Source organism: Podarcis cretensis (assembly GCF_951804945.1).
Source record: "Podarcis cretensis genome assembly, chromosome: 12".
Lineage (NCBI taxonomy): Eukaryota > Metazoa > Chordata > Lepidosauria > Squamata > Lacertidae > Podarcis > Podarcis cretensis.
The window spans coordinates 39,162,828-39,183,789 of NC_137181.1; the positions used below are offsets into that span (position 1 = coordinate 39,162,828).

A 20,962-nucleotide genomic window follows, 5' to 3' on the forward strand; every position below is an offset into this window, starting at 1 on the left:
CATATCCAAAAGACGCCACGCTTTTTACGGCCAATTTCTCCCCTCCTCCACCATGCCCCTACTTCTGTCAGTCCTTATATGGACTGACTACTACAGGAATAATGGCTTGTCGCTTTAATTGAGGATGTCACACACACCTAGGAGTCTCTAAAATGTGTCGGCAAGATGACCCTAGGAACAGGCGCAGGATTCAAGGACTATTAATTGCAGAAAGGGTGTCTTCTCTTGCGAATTTCAAGCCTGCTATAGTAAGTATAAACTTAAACAACACAAGCATTTCAAATAAGGTGTTAACAACCCTATTTCATCTGGAATATTTTCTCCGAAAGAAAAACAAGATCCCTATGCAATTGCAGCACTGACTTGTGTTCTCTGGGCTCCTCACTAACTACGGTAGATATTTTCCATTGATGCTGTACTTATGAATCTCTAGGGATTTCTTATGCTTCTTAATGGTCTAATAGGGTAAGCATTTTTTAAACAACTGCAGGCTGCTATATAATTCATTTGATGTGAAACTTCCTTGATTGGAGAGGATGCAAGATTATTCATACAAACTAGTACCGTGACTGTTCATTTATCCTACAAGAGAATCTGATGCATGTAAAAGCATATCACTTGTGAGAGAGCAACAGTCACCCTGACTTGACTTGAGCTGGGGTTTACCAAACATGAGCTTCATCTACGTAATAGCAAAATGCATCGATAGTTCAAAAGCAAGAGCAGTATTTTCCACTGATGGCAAACACTGACTTGGGAATGGAGTGATTGTGCCCTGCTACTGTGAAGCAGCCTTCATTGAAACCCCAAAATCCATTTTAAGCTCCTGAAAACTAATGTGGCCTGTTTAGCATAAGAGCTGTTTTAAAGGGCAGCATCTGGTGGTGCTGTGTGCTTGCACACACCCTCATTCTGCTTCTCCCTCAATTCTCTTTAAGACTTCACACTACTTTTGCAGCTGGGGAATTAGGGCGGACAGTGCATGCCTATCTGCTGATAGCAGGCTGAGTGGTGCTTGCAAAATCTTAATGTTTCTCCCAAGACATTCTTTATTTTTACCTTGGAATGCAGAAGCCACGTGCATTTTACAAGTAGGAGCAGATGGGAGATAAGGAATCCATTGCTCGCTGGTCGAGAACATAAGTTGCATCGCGGAGGTTAAAGACTCAGACCTCAGCTAGGATTAAGAAAATTGGAATCTCGCTCTCTGAGCTCTACTCCTTTTGGGTAGATAATAGCATGCCAGTTCTAACTCCATATACGGCAACTTCCTATATCCCTAAGGGCATAAAGGAGTGGAGCCTGTACTCAGTAACATAGCATAAACGCCATCAGTAGTGGGACCTTTTCAGCTATCCCCACCCTCTTCCCACCTCCCTTCATGTGCTGCTTTTAGTGCTTCAGTCCTGGTTAGCTTGAACCACCTGTCGTACCTGCATTGTGGTTTAATGTCGGCTTGCCAATCAAGAACAAAGCATGGTTTAAGAGCTAGGCTGGTGAACCGTAATTAAACTACATATCCCTTTTGGAGATGCAATGGGGAATTGTAGTTCAAACAGCGCAGGATAGAAGCATCAAAGCCAGGAGCAATGGGGACTGCACTTGTCCCTGGCCTCATAAATAAGGAGCTGAACTGGGCTTAAAAAGTCCCACCTATATTTTTTTTATTTAAGGTACTTAAGGACAGCTGCACACATAGCTTCCATTTTCTGTACCATGAGGACTCTTTGACAATTATAGCAGCTGCTGACCTAAGGCAACATCCACCATGAATGGAGAGATACAGGTAGCTGAAGCAAAAGATAATATAATTACTAAGTTGAACCTTTTTCCATTTTCACTAGCAGTATCTTGGCAACTACAGCAACATGATGTGAAATTAAGGCAACTTACATGAGCACCTCACTGTGGATTCTCTACACCACTCGAGAGACACAATCAGTACAGGCACACTATCTTAGGCAGGTCTGCATGGAGCAGGTACCATTTGTATGAACTGTTTTCATCATATGGGGGGCTGGGAGGGCAGCTACTCCAGTTTGCTTGGTTGGGTGGGTCAAAGACTGAGAGATGTGATTGTGAACATCATGCTGGCAGCATATGCAGCAGTCGCAGAGGCATACTGATTCATACAAACGGCATCATTATGCTATTGGCTGGAGCATGAGCTCTCTTAACAGAGCCGCACGCTCCCACAGGCAATTGTGGGAATCTAACATATCAGACTCTGTGTAATTGTCTTCATTTGTAGTTCCTACTTTAGAAGAAACAGCAGTCACATAAATATCACTGGCTCTGATGCTACCAGCACAGGCTGACTTCATAAAAATTAAGGATATGATATTGGCTCTGTGTTCTGTCTGCATCATTTCTGGTCTTTCCCTTTTCTGTGTGATGTATCAGTTTCATAAATTCAGGCACACATATGCACCTGTGCAATAATTTCCATCTAGACAGTAGGTGTGTGTGTACACATACATACAATATTGTGACCCCACTGCTTCACAATGAAAGGTTTAAGTGTATCATTTTTAGTGTTATTTGCAATTATTTATCGTAGGATTTAAGAGTTTCAGATGGTCATCTTTAATAGGACTTTTGTTTTTAAACCAGGACAGCTGGTTGTCCTCTTCTAGTGAGTGTAAAATGCAACTTATTTGTCACTGTATTACTATAGATGTATTTCTCACTCTATTTCCATCTATCATATTAAAACAGACATTTGGCCTATTACTGCTCTTCAAGAAAACAGACTTCTGAAAGTCTGATTCAGTCAGTTGTTATTGCAACTGCCATGGTTAATATTCAAGAATTAAATTTATACCTTGCCAGTTAAAAAATGAGGTGTGGTTCGGGAAACACGTCCCAGTGCAGTGATCGTGGGACAGAAAATGTCAGTAGTCTTTGAAGCAGAATGGCTGCTTCGGTGTGTCTTGAGTAGACAGAATAATTTGGAGGGGACAGAATGCATTTTTTTAAAAGGAAGTGTTTCTATCTAGTTAAGTTAATAAAGATTAAAAGGGAAATATAATTTTCAAAACACCCATGAGAAAGCAGGCAATGGTTGGTGTTATCTACACACATTTGCACTGGTTATTAATAATAATAATAATAATAATAATAATAATAATAATAATAATAATTTATTATTTGTACCCCGCCCATCTGGCTGGGTTTCCCCAGCCACTCTGGGCGGCTTCCAACAGAGATGAAAAATACACTAAAATATCACATATTAAAAACTTCCCTGAATAGGGCTGCCTTCAGATGTTTTCTGAATGTCAGGTAGTTGTCCATCGCCTTGACATCCGATGGGAGGGCATTCCACAGGGCGGGCGCCACCACCGAGAAGGCCCTCTGCCTGGTTCCCTGCAACTTGGCCTCTCGCAGTGAGGGAACCGCCAGAAGGCCCTCGGAGCTGGACCTCAGTGTCCGGGCAGACCGATGGGGGAGGAGACGCTCCTTCAGATATACTGGACTGAGGCCAGTATGGTTACTTTATTGGGAATTGTATCCACAGTAGTATGTGTAACTAATTTTGGTCAATAGAGCATTCCTGCCCTCTCCCCACTGTAGCTCCCTGTGCCCCTCAGGACTGGGAGGTCTTCTGGAATGGTGAGTGTAGGCGGCAGATTTTTAGGATGCAGTAAGAATAAGCTTGGGACGCAGGTGGCGCTGTGGTCTAAACCACAAAGCCTTGGGTTTGCCGATCAAAAGTTCAGCAGTTCGAATTCCCTTGGTGGGTTGTTCTGTCCCTGCTCCTGCCAACCTAGCAGTTTGATGTAGAACAGAAGGAAAAAAGAGTGACTAGAAAGTAGTTGTAGGAAAGAGTAAATAATGAGTGGGACCGAAGTCAGTAGATACAAATGACAATGGCATTGCTGAGGCTACAATAATCCAACTAATGGACCACAGGAGCTGATAGGGATATGCTCTCCATTTGGAGCTAGCAAGGGTTTGCAGCCCAAAGCATTGGTAAGTACTTGACGGTTAACACAGCTCTTAGCCTTATGTTCCTCTCCTAAACCAAAGACACAACAGTCACGTCTCTTGGGGTTGTGCTACAGGCACCCAGCGGCAACCACGAGAACCACTGCGAGCAAACAAAAAATGCAAAATGAAAGAACTAGAAGAAGCAAAAGAAAGGTAAATGGGATGGTGGTGGGATTTTGAACAGGGTAGATCTAGCTTGTTTAGATTAAGAACTAGCAAGAGGAAGTTGGCCTTGATGCTGCTACTGTGTTGGTCAAAGAAGGGGCTCTGCACCTTAGGATGTGTTCACGGGACTAAAGGGTACCTACCCTTCCACCAAAATCTGTAGACTAGCATTCTAGAAGGGTCTTAACAAAGGCTCTGTGCTTCTATACAGAGATCATGAAGAACAGTAAACTACTGCAGGAATTAAAAGATTCACAGCTTTTAAGTGTATCTAATTTTGTAGTGTCACTGGTATATATATTTACAGATTATGGCACAGGCTTATAAAAAAGTAGACACAAAGTTATTTGTATTTAAGCAGCAATTAAATGTAAGATTGGGGCACGGATATTTCATGGTTGCTTCAGGGTGAGATACCCCTATCTAGAATTCCAAGAGTAATTAAAGTTATTTACAGTCCTGTTTTTCTAATATTCGGCTAAGTTGCTGAAGCCAAAGTAAACATTCTTCAATTACTTGGGGGAGGGATTAAATTGCCTTGTGTGTGTGGAATGAAATGATTTAAACTATCCTTCCATTATCTTTTATGCAGCCATTTGAAGTGGTACAGCTTTGTTTTAAAGTGTTCTGCAAATTGCAGTTTCTTGCAGATGAAGCTGACAGTTTAAAAAATAGCTTAAGTATGCATGATGTGTACCTAGAGACCATGTTTTATTGAGTCAAAATACTTTACAAAGAAACTAATGGGAACTATCAAACATAAATCAGCTGGTAAAGAAAAGCAGCTGTATTGTTTATAGACTTGAGTTTGAGTTTGTGAAAGGACAGAAGGCATTTTCAAAACACTTTACAGATTCTAAACATTGCCCAAATGTGAACCCAGGTGGGTTGCTAGGTAATGCAACTACAATGTATACATAAAAGGTGACTGAGAATTAATATATATTCAAGAGCATTTAAAAATTCCAATAACACAAGTTTTATTGTAAAGATTAATATGCCTGAAAAATATGAGAAAAATCAGTGATTTTACATCTTGTAGTATCAGTAGGGATGGGCTGAACAGCAAATTCCTACCTGTTTCAGTCTCTCTGATGCTCAATAATAGGTTTTATGCAGATTTTTAAAAAACAATACATGGGAAGTCTGCATTTCGACCATGTGCACGTTACTACGTGAAATAGGCCATTCACTATGCAATGTATTAATTTCTAAAACATGTGTTTCTGTGTGCACCTTTTGCAGACTAAAACTGCATCACAAAATCTGGAGAAACAGAAAATCAGGCTGAGTTGCATTCCAATCAGCAAGTAGATTTGGGACTGTTTTATTAGGCCCGTCTGCTGTGAAAAGTGGACCAAATAAATTCCTTCCCCATCCCTGGTTGTCAGCTGAGAAAATGGTGTATTACTTTGTGCATTTCAAGACCATAGTGGCTTCTATGTTTGCTAGCAGATTATTTTCTTGAGGAAAATTCTCAGTAAGGACTCACCTGCTTCCAATACAAGTAGGTGATAAATGCCCCGGGTCCTCTGTTTTATGAAATATACACAAGTTAACCAGGTTGTCCTTTACATGCATTTTGTTTTATGATCTGTTTTATGTGACAAGTTGATTAGCAACCTAAAAATCTGGAACATAATCTTGATTAAATGGTAATCGGATACACGGAGTATGAATGAAATTCTTAAGCATATAGAAAATCATTGCGTTCCCTTTCTCTCTCTGCCACTAGTGGTTTCCCAGACAAAAACACTTTATTGCTTTAGATTTTTTTTTGCAAGATATTAGTAGTTCCAAAGGCATACTAATAATTGTGTTTAAGACAAATACAATTTATAGCCACTTCTTTAAAGCTTCTTATATCCTGAACTCCCATTTCACAAAACAGAATAAAAATATGGTGCACACCAATTATACTTTGTTTAAAAATATGAACATATAAAGCACAGGACAGATTCTGTTTGGTTGAAAAAGCAGCTCAACACAGTTTCCAATATCCATGGGTTTCCCTGGGTGGCAGAAAAAGCCTGAACAGGCTTGCATACATTGCCAAGTTGAAAATGCAATAGGACTAACATTTCCACTGTGTACCTGTAGAAAACCAGCAATGTGAAATCAAGTGTGTTTCTTACTTTGGCAAATAATTGCCTCTCTCAGTCGAACTGACACCCGGCATTGAAACTGGTTTCTGTTGCTTCTGCTCCAGAGCTCCAATCAGTGTCAGTTGCAGTGCAATGGTCTTGAAATATTTGGCCCTCACAGTTTTCATGCATGCCTGTCTGCTCCAAACACAAGCCTCCTCCATCTTGTTCAGCATTATGACCTGCATTCCACTTTTCTGCAAACACTTCATTGTTGTAGAGAGGCCCATCTCCATGCCCAAGAGTTTCGGTTCCTCCGTCTTCAACAGCAGCCAGCTGTTGATCTGAGATTACTGGGAACTGCAAGCCACTTTCAGTTGTGCAGAACTGTGTTTCTGAATTTCTTGCATTTTCCGTAACTTCTAACTCTTGCATTTCTCCTGTCTGGTGCCGCTCTTTGGCACTTAGTTTTGCCTTCAGAGATTTCTTGGCTTGCTTCTGGTGTCTGTCTTCTTTGGAGAACCTCCAATGAAACTGCAAACAGATATAGTGATAAAGGTTATGTTAAAAAAAGAGAGAGAGGCACCAGCAGAAATCTGTTTAAATTCAATGCTGAATGTTAATTTAATAAGTGTGATGAGACGAGACAGGTTGTGGATTTCTATTTTTAAACAGGAGCACTTTTTAGGAAAGTGAAATAGCTTGGCTTGTTAGCTCTCCTGTAGGTGCATGCTAAGCTTCTCTTAGAAAACAGCAATCTTCTTAAACGGCACATTTTGATCTGCATTTTAAAAATGTGTTAACCTCCCCAATCTCTTCTATGAACTAGTGAAAGTTCACAGACAGCATATGTAGGATGTTTCCTTTATATATGGCAATGGGGAGCTGTTACGCACCCGGTTTTGTGCATCTTGCCCACAGTAAATGAATGAACAGTTGCAGCACAAGGTATTGTCCTCCTGCCTCCTACCCTCCAAACTCAGACAGGTGCAAGGTATGATGTTACATTATTATTATTATTTTTGAAAGCAAGCCCAGGTAAGGCACACATACAGAGCCATGTTGATTAAGACAGCATTGCTTTTGGGAAAATATGCTCGTAAGAGGAAACCTGGCGACTTATGCAAACAAGTGTTTGAAAAGTTTGGTATGTAAACTATTTTCAAAAACCAGCATGCAAGCCCTCTTTGAAACCATTTTAATATGAAGTTCACTCAAGTAAGTACCCTGACGTAGTGTGCTCTTGTCTTAACGTATCTCATGAGCATGTCACATCTAGCAACTGGAGACAGTAGGTACACGGTTATTTCACTATTGCTATTATTATTTCACTCTTCTACCATAGCTGGCATAAGGCATTAATTTATCCACATGGGTGGATCAGCTCACCCATGTGCGTGTGAAGGGGGTGGGGTGGGGTGGGGGTTTTCACATCTATAGGAAATGTGCTTTCATTTTGTTTAGTTTTTAAAACCCAAACACAGAAAAAAACAGATGGAAAAGTATGTCTGAAAGTATGCTAAGACTTCTGCTTATTGCTATGATAACTAACCTGGGCCAACATCATGCCAGCCTGTCCACCTCATTCCCAATCTCATAATCTCTCATTTCATCACACAGAAATGCTGACACAGACTTAAACCAGCACACAGATTATATATTTCCATTGCACTGTTATAATTTCATCAAGATTGCTTCCTTCTGTTTATCTCCAAAATACCTTCAAGCTACAGAAAGATACCCGTGTGTGCATGCAGCTGCGCAACTATATATAATCTCCCTATCTATATGTTACTTTTTAAAAAGATTGTTTTTAAGATATAGTTAAACCATGCACATTTAATAATTAGAAAATAACATTACTGAGGCCAGAATGAACAGAACGACACAACAGCACTATGTATAGCTGGATGCTAAATCAACCCGGTGTGCTTTGGTTCTTTTCTGAAGGTTAAAAGTCACAAATGGAAAAGTTTGTTAGCTTGTAGTCCTACACTACACCTAAGTATATATTCTAAAGTGTGAGTGGACAGCAATTGAGCTACTCAAGAGTTATGTGGAAATTCAAGAGTTATGTGGAAAATCTAAAGCTGGGGGTGGAGAATCTCATATACCACACAGAATCCAGCTCTCTTGCTGTAATGGGAGAAAGGAGGATGGGACCTCTCACTTATTTTTTCTTTAGTTTAACCACTCAAGACATAGTTCAAAAGTGTTCCGCAAATCTTTTAAACCACAGCAGTGTTAAACAAGCTGTTTCTACTGATGTGGAAAATCAATTAGACTATGACAGCTTTGCCAAAGCAAACACACAGAGCAATTCAAGGCCATATACCTTAGACTGTTTCTTCTTGGTTTTCTGGGGCAGGAGGGGTCTCTGAAGAAAGACGATCTGCTTAGTAGCCAAATTCCCATCCCTATATTAAAGATATATATATATATATATATATATATAAAAACACAATCCTACAAATGACTTCCATTTATCCGGAGCGTCCTTTAAAATTCAACGAACATCTCATAACCATCCATTAAAATCAGTGTTTAACAAGATCCCGAACACGGTTTCCTTTGCCAGAGTAAAACGCTAGGATTGGCACTTAAAACATTCAGCTCTCCAGAAGCCTCTTTTTCACTCATGTCTATTGCGTTGTGATACATTCCGACAGTGGTACAGTATACACTTTGTCTGCCAAAATGTTCTGGAGTTGAGGTACAAGCCTTAATAAATGAGTCATTCCAGAAAAGTCAGTCCACATGAGGGATGTCTTTGAACTGTAATGGATCCTAGCAAAGAAACTACAAGGCCTCTTATACTGCTGATTAACATATTACATAGCTGTGCAACAAAACTTAAAATAAAACTAAATACACAGATTGACCCTTAATTCAACTGAGCTTAAAGGCTCCATGAGCAGATCCAAGAGACCTTGTGGGCCAAGGAAGGAGGAGAAGAAACACAAGCCTGAAGAGCAAAGATGACAGCCAAGGAAAGGCTGTTTCATGTGCTATTTCTGCATGTTTACATTGGTGGATTTGACAAAAGAAAATCTGTTCCCACCGCAAGGTGATTTACTGCATGAAGGAGAGCTATGGGAGATAGAGTCTTTATTTATATATGGCCCAATGTGTATTTTTATTATTGTCGGACAAAGCAAATTCAATGGGCCTTGCCAAGACATGGGATAGCTTGCAGCTGGAATGCATGATTCATGAACAAACTAGGATCTGTGTGAATCTGTACCAAGAGGGAACAGCCTAAATGAATTCTAGATGGATAGCTGTGCTCTTGTATCAAGCACTAATGAGAAAAGAAGTGCCCCATGACACCTTAAAGACTATTGAACATTCAGGGACTAGAGTCTACTTTGTCATGTGCATAAAGTACAGGTAACGTCCCATTTGTGCAGGGATTGTATTTCTGGCCCCACATGTGTCTGCGGAGTGCGCATAAGCCCATGCTGTATTTGGACCACTTCCAGATCTGCAGCAATGATTGTGTGTGTGGTTGGCATCAATCAGACACATGTAAAATGGTTGCTACCTGTACATGACAGACCAACAGGTGTCTCTGCATTTCATGGCCTTTAGGCTCTACTGTTCACACTCCCCCACTGCCACAATAGGCATGTATCTGCCAACCAATAGACTTCCTCCAACTGATGAAGTGGGCTTTAAACTTGTTTGTTTAAACATTGGTATTTAAACTTATGCTGTAAAGTGGCAGGTGAACCAGGTCACTGAGATGAAACAGCATCTGAGAGGTGAAAGGGAATGCTCAGCCCCCACCTTCAGCAGGAAAGGAAAGTTAAAACCATTGGTTAGCATCAATTATCTGAGACGGGACTTGCGTCTGAAGCCCAGATATTCTGCACAGCCTGCCAAACGCCTCCCGTTACTCGCCCTGCTGGGCAAACAAAGAAGAGGAACTGAAGCATTTCATGCTCGTACCATGATTCTCACAGTTGTGGGCTGCTTTAATGCACACGGATAGGGACCCCATGCTATGAGCAAGGATGGCTTTTATGGCTGACTCCCATAGGCTTTTTCTGCACCATACCTGTTTGTCTTTACAACTGGAGTGGGAAGCACACAAGTCAGCTGCCAGCCATATATGGCGAGAGAGTTCAGCAGGGGAACGTAATCTGCCTGCACTCGAGCCCCCTGGGGAAGAGAAATTAAGCTGTTAAGAGTTAAATGTGAAAAGCAAGGCTATTTTATAAAGGTTGTTTATTTACGAGTGAGGATAATTTCTGCCAGTTCAGCAAAACAGGAGAAAAAATAAATACTGAAAAACAAAAGGAATGAAGGGTCATTTTTCAGTTCTTGCTGAAGGGTTAAATAATTTTGTTTAAACAGTAGAAACACATTTCTTTCCATGCTCCAAAACCTTCCGTGTGGCAGCTGATGAATCAGATCAACAGGACTAATTCATTTTGTTTTGTTGGAGATCCCTTGGATGAATGGCCTCCTGCAATATTAGCTGAAAGAGAACAATTACCTCCTTCCAGACAAAAGGGTATTCAAGCAGTACAAAAATCCAGCTATGCTAACCAGGGCTAATTCTGCTCTGAACTATACAAGGTGGAGCTGCTGAGCAATTCTGTTAAAATAAAGCGAGCAACTCTTAAGTTTACACCAGTTGAGCCCAGAGAATAGCTGCTCCATTGATTTCCAGAGCATCTCATGGTGTGTTAAATGACATTATGGTGGTAATGAGTACAGGTCATTTGCATCCAGCAGCATGAAAATATGGACGCAATCCATTTTATTCCTTTTGTCAGGCACACAGACACAAGAGCACAGCCTGTTTGTTATGTTTCATCAGCAAATGCACGGGTGAGATAAAAATGGTACCTTTCACTTTAGAGTCTGGCTCTGACAATTGTCTCAGCTAATATACGAGATCAAATAATTCCCTGCAGTGAAGTACAAAATGGCAGCTATGACAGACCACTCCAGAGAGAGGACTAATCAACAAATTTTCATCTTCACTTTATAAAATATGCTCCAGTTCACTTACAGTATTATAGCACTATATCAGTCTTTTTTATTTTATTTTTTAAAAAAAGCTGGAAAAGCATTTTAGTGCTAATTATCAATTAAAAAATTTAAAAAACTGATGCCAAGCAATGTTATTTGCACTGCTGTGGATGGAACATAGCGGGATGTAAACACAGAAAACGCACAATATTCCCAACAGTGTGAAAAGTCAGCTGCAATTCTACTTGTACCTTGTAACAGAAGAGCAATAGCGCTAGGAGCTACCTATCTGGAGGCAGTCACAGTCCACGCAACAACCCCCTGAGGTAGGTCACCATTACTTCTATTTTACAGATAGGGAGATAAATTTTGAACCAGTGGCTTGTCCTAGGCTACTTGTCGCTTCTGCTTTGCTACCATGGTTTTGGAATGAAGCCCACCATGCCAAAAAAGCACCCCTTCCCTTAATTTCACTCTTCTTGATCTCTCTCCTTAACCAAAATTCATTTTGCCTATCACTACCTGCTTTGTCCACTTGATCACAGAATCACAGGACTGTAGAGTTGAAAGGGATCCCGAGGCTCATCTAGTCCAGCCCCCTGCAATGCAGGAATCTCAGCTCAAGCATGCATGACAGGTGGCTACCCAACCTCTGCTTAAAAACCTCCAGTGAAGGAGAGTGAGTACGTTCCACTGCTGAACAACTTTAACTTGTCAGAAACTTCTGCAGCCTAGAATTGCATTAGCTTTTTTTGCTCCTGCATCACACTGTTGACTCATGTTCATTTTGTGGTCTACTAAGATCCCTAGATCCCTTTCACATGTACTGCTGGCAAGCCAAGTGCCCCCCCCCCCTCTTATACTGGTGCTGCTGGTTCTTCCTGCCTGAAACCTGGCATTTGTCTCTATTAGAATTCATTCCATTACTTTGGGCCCAGTTCTCCAACCTGTTTTGGTGATCTTGAATCCCAATTCCGTCTACTGTGGCATTAGCTACCCCACCCATCTGGTGTCATCTGCAAACTGGATGAGCATCCCCTCAATTCCTTCATCCAAGTTGTTTATAAAGACATTGATGCTCAAAAGGAGTAACTTAAGGAGTCCAATTTAAAGACCAGAAATACACAGAACCTCTCTGATCACTGGATACAGATCTGTTTGGCTTTCCATTAAGATGTAATACAAGACTCTCCTCAGAAGCAGCTGGCAGGACCACCATTTACAGGCAGGTCTATGAAGAAAAATGGGGTTGGTGAGGGACGATCAGTATCAGCATAAATATGACCCATTTCCTCTAGAGCATAGCAGGATGCTTCTGACAGCTATCACAATCACAACAGGATAACACTGCCTCCTATATCAAGACCCCGTAGTATCTTGCTGCCAAACAGATTTCTTTCCTCTTGATAAGTTTTTCAAATAGCCCAAAGCCCAAGGGTCCTAGTTACAAGGGAGCACCACCCATTTCTGTCACGGCACGCAACAAGATGTCAAAGCCTGAGACTAAGCCATTCTGGCAAATTGGGGCATCCTCTTGGCATCTGCAGAAGCTGAATCATTTCAGTGCTGCATGTTTTTTCCTGCCACAGACTTTTTTTTTTCAGTGACACAAGGCTGTAAAATCCAAACTGGTCTCACTTGTCAAACCAGCACTCTCTTCAAGCAGATGCCGTCTTAGACCTTCGCACAAATTTAGGAAGGGAAAAAAGCCAAGCGCTGAGCTGAAAGTTCTTTGAGCATCTATCAGCTCGAAAATGAAGGCAAAGGTCAGTTTAAAAGAGCAGTGAGCAGATTTCTAGACAGCCAAGTGCTGCTTCTCTCCACATTTTACTACAAAGTGTTACTGCCATTACAATTGTCAAGTTGCCCAGCCTGCCCTGTAAATTGGATCCTGTTACACGCAAGGAAGTATATTTTCATTTGGTTCAGATTAAGTACCTTCCACAACCCTTGGGAATCGTCAGCCTCTCTTAGCTTCAGTGCCAAATTGCTGAGGACCCCTTACTCCTGGAGCTTGGTGCCATCTGGTGAGTCTGGCTCCCCTAAGGGCCTTTGGGGGCTTACTCCACAGCAAGGCCACTGAGGATGCCTAGCTGGGCCAGAGGCTGATGGCAGCCATATTATATCACTCACAATGCCTCAGAAGGCAGCTCAACTTATGGGGCACAGAGAAGAAAAACCACAGGTGTCTTCAGGAGCCAAAAAGGCAGCTGTCTGCAGTGGAACCTGCTGAAATAATAGACCCCATCAGCTGCCTAGAGGTGCTGTGGGGTGGTGTCAGGGCTGCATCAAATAGACTAACATATCACCCAATAGCCGAACACAGGAAAGTGCATTACTTAGGAACATGAAAAGTTGTCCGTATACCTATCTGTCCATCAAATTCATTGTTATCTACACTGACTGGCAGCAGTACCCCAGGATCTCAAGCAGAGGATCTTTCACATCACCTGCTGTCTGATCATTTTAAATGAAGCTCTCAGGGACTGAACCTGCGGTCATCTGAATGCAAAGCATGCTCTCTGCTGCAGAGTCATGCTCCCTTCCCAAGTCTGAACAGGTCAACCAGTTCTGTCCAGTGACAATGTAAATGTGAAAGGGGAAAGACTGAATTGCGTCCAACCCAAGGGCAGCGCCATTAAGCATTTATCCTTACAGAAAGTACCGTATTGGCCTGAATATAAGCCTCACTTTCTGCCCAAATTCCAACCATGGAAAGTTAAACTGCGGCTTAAATTCGCAATCTTACAAGAATTGGCTTTTACGAAATCACTGCTGAAACGGATATACGGTAAAATGGAATGGGTGTGAGTGCCTGCAGAATTTTAAGGGAGCGGCTTGTATTCGGGTATTGCATTTTTTCCTCCTCCCCCCCCTTGAATTTTAAAGGTGTGGCTTATAGTTGGGTGCTGCTTATATTTGGGTCAATACGGTAGCTCCAGGTAAGGAAAGTAGAGAAAGCTGTGTGTAAGTTGCAGTGTACATGTCATGAAGAAGCCGCACATGGGAGCCTCTCACAAAAGTAACTACATGCGGTTTTCTTGAGTCTTCTGCACAACCCTGCCACATGCCTAAGTGCCTTACGTCAAGGAAACGACCTGTAAAAGTTGCATGTATGTCTTTCACATTTATTTCAGGGGAAATAAAAATGGAAGTTTGATCAAATGCCGCCAGCAACGATCCTCAGAGTAACTAGAATGACAAATGAAGAGGGCAGAAGCAGCATGTAGAATGCACTGCCTCTGGTAACTCAGCAAAATATGTGTGACTTGCTGCTACGATGATTCACTGCGCATTGTACTGAAATCTGAAAGGTGACAACGTGACAGTTTAGGTGGCAGCATTCCCCCGCCCTTGCATAAAATTCCAAACTCTACCATGCACGTAGGACCTAAAATAAAATGCTAGGGTGTATCCTTCGGCCCTGGAAGGAGGACTTCCACTTATGATTCCTTCAAGATGTCGTAAGTTGTAGAAGCTTAAGTGAAAGATTCCACTCCCTTCCTCCTCTTACCCCCAAATTCTCTCTTTTTATTTTTATTTTTATTTTATGTTGTGAACCACCCTGAGATTTACGAATGAAGGGCAGTATATTATTATTATTAATAATAATAATAATAATAAATCCAATTGACAGTAAACATTATATGGCTTCTTAGTATGCCCAGTTTCCATTGTTTTCTTTTAAAGTATATTTGTTCTTCTGAAAACTTCAGTGCATGTCTTCTTGTTTTTTGGTGGCTCCTCCATTTTGGCTCCATTTCTGTCTGTGCTCACCACCTGCGTTTGCTATTAGAGGAAGTGATTAAAGGGCACTAACAACCCAAGCATTTAAAATGACATTTCATACTTATCATTGGAGACGGCAGAAATGTTAAGTTGTAACCCAATCAACACATAAGGTGAATCTATAGCAACAACGTATGATTTATTTTCTAAGCTCAACATAACAAGAAATGGTCAAAACCTCGAGACAAAAGATTTTTTCTTTTTAAAAAAGCATAGTCGCAGGGAGTTGAGGGGGGGGAGATAGTGTGGGCTGATCTACAAATCAAACTGAGAGACGTTTCCTTCTGTGAGAGAGCAAGCGAGCAAAAATTTAATGAACTCATTCTCTCATTCCCCATTCTCCTGCAGTTGATAAGTAATCTCTGATCACACCTTGAGTGTCAAAAACCAGAGCATGTTGAGATGGCTGTTTTCCTGTCTTGCAGCAGATAAAAAGAATTCAATTTTACTTATGATTTTGTAGGTTTTTTTCTTCTTCTCTCACTCAGCAATAGTCTAGCTCATTAGGAAAAACTAGAAAGCTCTGCAATTTGAGAAATAAGAGGGGGGAAATATCTAGGCCAAGTCACTAGAAAGGAAAACAACCTGCATTAGCAATTTTATCTTTTTCCTCCTGCTGCAGATATAAAAACAAAACAAAATTGAGAAATAAACAAAATAACAAGATCCAGAAGCCATATAACACAGGGGGGAGCTCATTTGCAGCAATTAATTCCCCATGCCCAATCGGTGGATTGAAGTTATAATTTTAGAATTTGAAGCTGTGTAACTGGCCATCAATCCACCTCAACCACTTGTTTGTTGAAGAAAGATAGCAATTCTGTAGCATGATGCTCCCCAGACATTCTGGACTATGACTCCCATCATCCTTTACCATTAGCTAAACTGGCTGCAACTGATTAAATTGTAGTCCAAAACTTCTAGAGGACACCACCATGTCGGAGGAAGGCTATGACAGCATATGACATAAGCAGCCCTGATAAGTGCCTGGTAACTTCCATCTTTGAAACCACAAAGAAAGGCACAAACCACAAACTAATACAGGCAGTGGGGCCTATGGACTTCGCTAAACATCTCTCCCCGAAAAGCTGAAAAGAAAAGAGGTTCTGACTCAGTTTCCCCCTGTTCTTTATGATGTTAGGGAATGCTCAGCACAACAGATGCACTGGATGCTCAAGGCATTTCCTGAAATGAAAAGGTCAGTTCTTCATTGGGTGGAGCTTCTTTTATCAATCTCAACTTTTCCACAACAAGAATCTGTAAGGCTGCGAGCACACTAACAAGGGAGTAAGTCCTATTGAGCTTACTGGAATAGCCTTCTGAGTAGACATCTACAGGATTGTGCTACAAGTCCTGCTTGGGGTGAGTGGAGCAGAAAACTGGTGAGATGGGTGGGTATACCAATGGAACAAGCACCCTGTCTCCAGCATCAAACAGATAATACTTTTAATATTGGCAGTGTGCCAGATGGAGTACTTGGAAAGGGAGACAGAATCACAGATATGCTACTGTGACCTATCCTTTGCACCACACCACACTGCCCCCAATCAAATGGGTCTACGTTGCTACAACACCTCATTCACAGCGTTCTATTAAGACAAAATGAGGACCCTGAGTGGGAGAAGGACCATAGGGAGCCAGGGCTTAAGTCAGTTAATTTTAGCCTCTGGATTCAATTATCTTACTGGTGATGGTTCTGGTGGGGAGGTGGAATACTTCACCTACTTCAAAATGTGGCATCTGATTCCTCATGCATTTTGGGTCCTGCTTGCTTATGCTACAGAGTGTGTAAACAAACCTTACACTAGAGAAAAGCTCACCAGTTCCGCCCCCCCCCCGGGAACTTTCATTCCAACAGAACCAAACCTAAGGTGTATGCTCAGATTCTTGAGATCTCTCCCTGCTTGGAGATTAGGGTGTGAAGAACATTAGACTGTAGAAAAATAACATCTCTCAGTCATTTAGATTGCAGTTATTAATGAATTTGGAGGTAAAAAGCTATACACAAAACCATGCATTTTAGCTAGGCTACTTCCAAGGGCCCAAAATCCAGCCTATTCAGAAAAATCTTGCCATTATGTTTGCTTTGTACACTGTATCTTAAGTGTATTCTGCTGAAGGACAAAGCTGGCTTGGTGTTATTTGCTTTATGAATTAAGTAGAGGGCAAGTCCCAGTTTCACAACACACACATTTGCTATTTCATCCCAACACTCTTCTTACATGGATTCACACACACACACACACACACACACACACACACAAACGTCTTATCAAGCAGTTACAGGAATATTAAACTGGAGTGTGCCTGAATTTGTGGTGGCGCTGTGGGTTAAAGCCTCAGCGCCTAGGACTTGCCGATCGAAAGGTCGGCGGTTCGAATCCCTGCGGCGGGGTGCGCTCCCGCTGCTCGGTCCCAGCGCCTGCCAACCTAGCAGTTCGAAAGCACCTCCGGGTGCAAGTAGATAAATAGGGACCGCTTACCGGCAGGAAGGTAAACGGCGTTTCCGTGTGCGGCTCTGGCTCGCCAGAGCAGCGATGTCACGCTGGCCACGTGACCCGGAAGTGTCTCCGGACAGCGCTGGCCCCTGGCCTCTTAAGTGAGATGGGCGCACAACCCCAGAGTCTGTCAAGACTGGCCCGTACGGGCAGGGGTACCTTTACCTTTACCTTTAACCATGTTTGGTAATAATAAAATTTGCACGTTTATGTACTTCAGACATTCAAATTATAATGCACTTTTGCGTTCAGTTGGGCCAGTGTTCACAACATTCTGTTTTACTTAGCATTTTATTTTGAAAACCCAAGTTCCACTATCTCTGCACTTCCTGCAAGATTGTATAGTTGAAGGAAAGAGCCTCTAAAATGTATGATAAGCTCAGAGATAAACAATGGCGAAAACAGCTTGAAAAGGGAAGTTCTTTTTATTCAGATGTCTGTTTACTTTCATACCCCTTACTTAGTACTAACACCATACAAAAATTGTGTAAGAAATGATCCCTATGTTCAAAGTGCAGCACTTTTAAACATTAAGAACCGAAACTGCTGCCAAGCTACGCTGATACATCTAAGAACGGTTTCTGCAAAACCTGATCCTTGGCATTCTGAATATTTCTAAGCTAAACAGAAACACACACACATCAAAAAAGCCTTTTAAAGGAAAAAAGCCCAAATACACATTGCTCAACAACTCCTTTCTCATCCATATAGAAAGAGAAGCCCAAAGGGCACCTACCAAAATCTTCTCCCACCTTCTTTCTAGGTCACCTTCAAACAGCATCCAGGACCTTTCAAAGGGCTGAATTTCACGCTCATCACTTTTGGCCCCCTGTTGCTTTAGGCATGCGTAGTTTGTTCAGCAGCAGGCATCAAACTGTGTTGCTCAAGCCCAAACTCACCACACATTTAACAGATCGAGAATGAAGGCCAAATCAGAGCTGGCTCTTCATACGACACTTCCAGAAAGAACAGCAGATCATCGTATTTACGTTGCTCCTGCTCACCCACCTCACAAACCCCAAACCCCTCATCAGTAAAGAGCTCTGCTTTATGAATGCAGCAAAAACATGGCTACACGGTGGAATCATTTCCACTAGGCAATCTGCCATCTCAACAGATTGAAACTGTGTATTCATACTTCGTGTCAAAATGCTGAAAATGCACAGCAGCAGCAACCACAAAAAAGGCACTCCAATGTCTCCAGAAGAGCTAGAGAGAGACAACTGTCACCACCACCTAAATTCTCTTAAGTCACAGGAAGTATTTTCAGAGAAAACCTTCACTCAAGAAACGAAGTTTCACCAACATCGTGCAGCCAGGGAATTATTTTGCAGAACTTGCAAAAGAATCAGCTTGCAAAAGAATTATCTTCTTTTATTTGGTGCAAAAACATGACGACAGGCAAGATGTGGGGAAGCAAAGAAAGGTTGTGTAGGCTCTGGTTAACAAGGGACCTTCCTTGAATTAAAATCAAAGAGGTTTCAATGCTAGATCACACAAAGTCTAGTGGAATTAATGCAGCCCAACATTTATAGGGTAGAAGTAAGAGGGCAGCTTAAGGCATGTAATCATTAAGAGGCCCCTGCTAAAAAAAGCAAGAATGCCACAGTTTGTTCTAAATTTTAAGAGTTAAATAACAGCACTACTGCGTCCTGTCTGTTACTTGGCAAGGACTACATACTGTGACAGCTGGAAGCTTTACATTCTCTACTCAGTGACATTTTACACACATACCGAGCGCATCAGTGTTGAACATGTTCCCCTTGCTTACACTTGGGAGGCTCCTCTGTTGTTAGAAATTAAGCACGCCGTGCTTTTCGTCCATAAGGAGATGCCGATTCCTGCTCAAATTTGATATAATGCACACAAACACAGTTAAATGAAGTTGTGAACGAAAACACAACTGAACTTACACTGCTAAGTGCACTCTTACGGCAGGACACACACACACACACACACACACACACACACAAACATTATTTGGGAGAATCCTAAGGGGCACTTAGGTGTTTCATGCCCAAGAGGAAGGGAAAGGAAGCTTACGGAAAATAATTTCACATTTAGCGAAAGCTCTACTGTGCAGCCTATGCAGATGTACGGTTTAGTCTGAAGGAACACAATGCACCCAGCTTGCTTATGCTAAGCAGGTCTGGGTCTAGACATAAGATCCTATATATGTCAAACTGAAAAGGTAAAATAATGATTTATTCTTATGTCCTATAATTTTGTATGGGTGGGGCACTGAGTAGAATGATCTACCCTTGGAAGCTGATGGACCCAATTGGTTTTCTGATGCCTCATGTAGGATGTTTCTGCTAATAGGACTGGTAGTTGCATGGCGAGTTCCCTTCGGAAATAAAGACACAAGACACCAGAATTTTAGGTTAATGGGTAAAATTAGGCTACAACTTTATTGATTACAGGAATTGAGCGGTATTGGCTTAGACATTGGTCCTATCAACTAATCGGCTTCAGCCTGCTTGCTTGAAGACCGGCAAGGGTTAACCACCAGTAGGGGGAGTCCTGCTGATGCACATCAACTAGGAGCTCCCCCGGGGTCACCGCTCAGGGGCGTGCCTTAGGCCCACACCTCCATAGGCTTAGGACAGGGCAACACCCCCCAGAATCCTTTACCGGATGACCCTTCGATTTGGGGGAAGGTGATGGCGCTTCCTCCCCCCCTTTCATCTGCATAACAATACCCCTACCAATGCCTAACCACCAATGCCAAGGGAGTTGTGACGATTTGCTATAAGGTAGGCGAAAAACCAAATGGCTGGTGCCAATTTGCCAAGTGGAAAAAATTCCTACCAGGCCCCTTGATGGCGACCAACCAAACTCCATAGCAATGTCAGAGAGCCAAACCTAACGGGTGGGAGGGGTGGGAAACCTGAGCAGCTGGAGTGTGGAAAGAGGGAAATCCTCAGCCGAGCCAGCCCTAAATAGGGCGAGCCACACCTCCCGGACCAGCCGATTGGCTGGCCAGGGAAATGACGCGTCCGAGGATTCCCCCAGTATTGCAGGGGCTGTGAGCCAGCCCCCACGCACGTGGGGAGGGGCAAGAAGCCCGTAACCCCACCTCCTCTCCAGCTCGGAAGTGGCTTTCTGACAACACACGAGTCAGGTTCCGGAACCAGGAGACACCCTGCATAGTTAATGCAATCATTCCTAGATCCCCACCTTCTTCTGGAGAGAACCCATTCAACTTTGTTTACTGAGGAGTTGAAGGAAATATCTAGAGCACTGAAAGAAAACTTATATCAAAACTTACTAAACATGGCCTAGAACTAATTTCAGAAACCAATTTGTGATGGCACCCTAAACATTCTACTTCACCAGCACTATTGTGTCCAGTTTTGTTAAGGTGGACTGTTCTAAGTGGTGGACCTCTATATTTTAGTCCTCCTGGGGATAGTGACACTCACAGCAGTTTGCTGTGACCAGTTTATG

The 20,962-nt window shown here is 42.2% G+C and overlaps 1 protein-coding gene across 4 annotated transcripts in view; it reads right to left on the reverse strand.

Annotated features, from left to right (window-relative positions):
* Positions 1–4,850: 4,850 nt before the first annotated feature.
* The window catches only part of RFTN1 (raftlin, lipid raft linker 1), a 105,350-nt gene continuing 89,238 nt past the window's right edge, over positions 4,851–20,962 (reverse strand). For all 4 annotated transcript variants that reach the window (XM_079948009.1, XM_079948008.1, XM_079948011.1 and 1 more), the window contains exons 8-10: positions 10,303–10,406; positions 8,578–8,659; positions 4,851–6,776 (exon numbers count right to left, since the gene is read on the reverse strand). In XM_079948009.1, the coding sequence (XP_079804135.1) occupies positions 6,315–6,776; positions 8,578–8,659; positions 10,303–10,406 (648 nt within the window). In that variant the 3' untranslated portion in view covers positions 4,851–6,314. The remainder of the gene's footprint in view (positions 6,777–8,577; positions 8,660–10,302; positions 10,407–20,962) is intronic.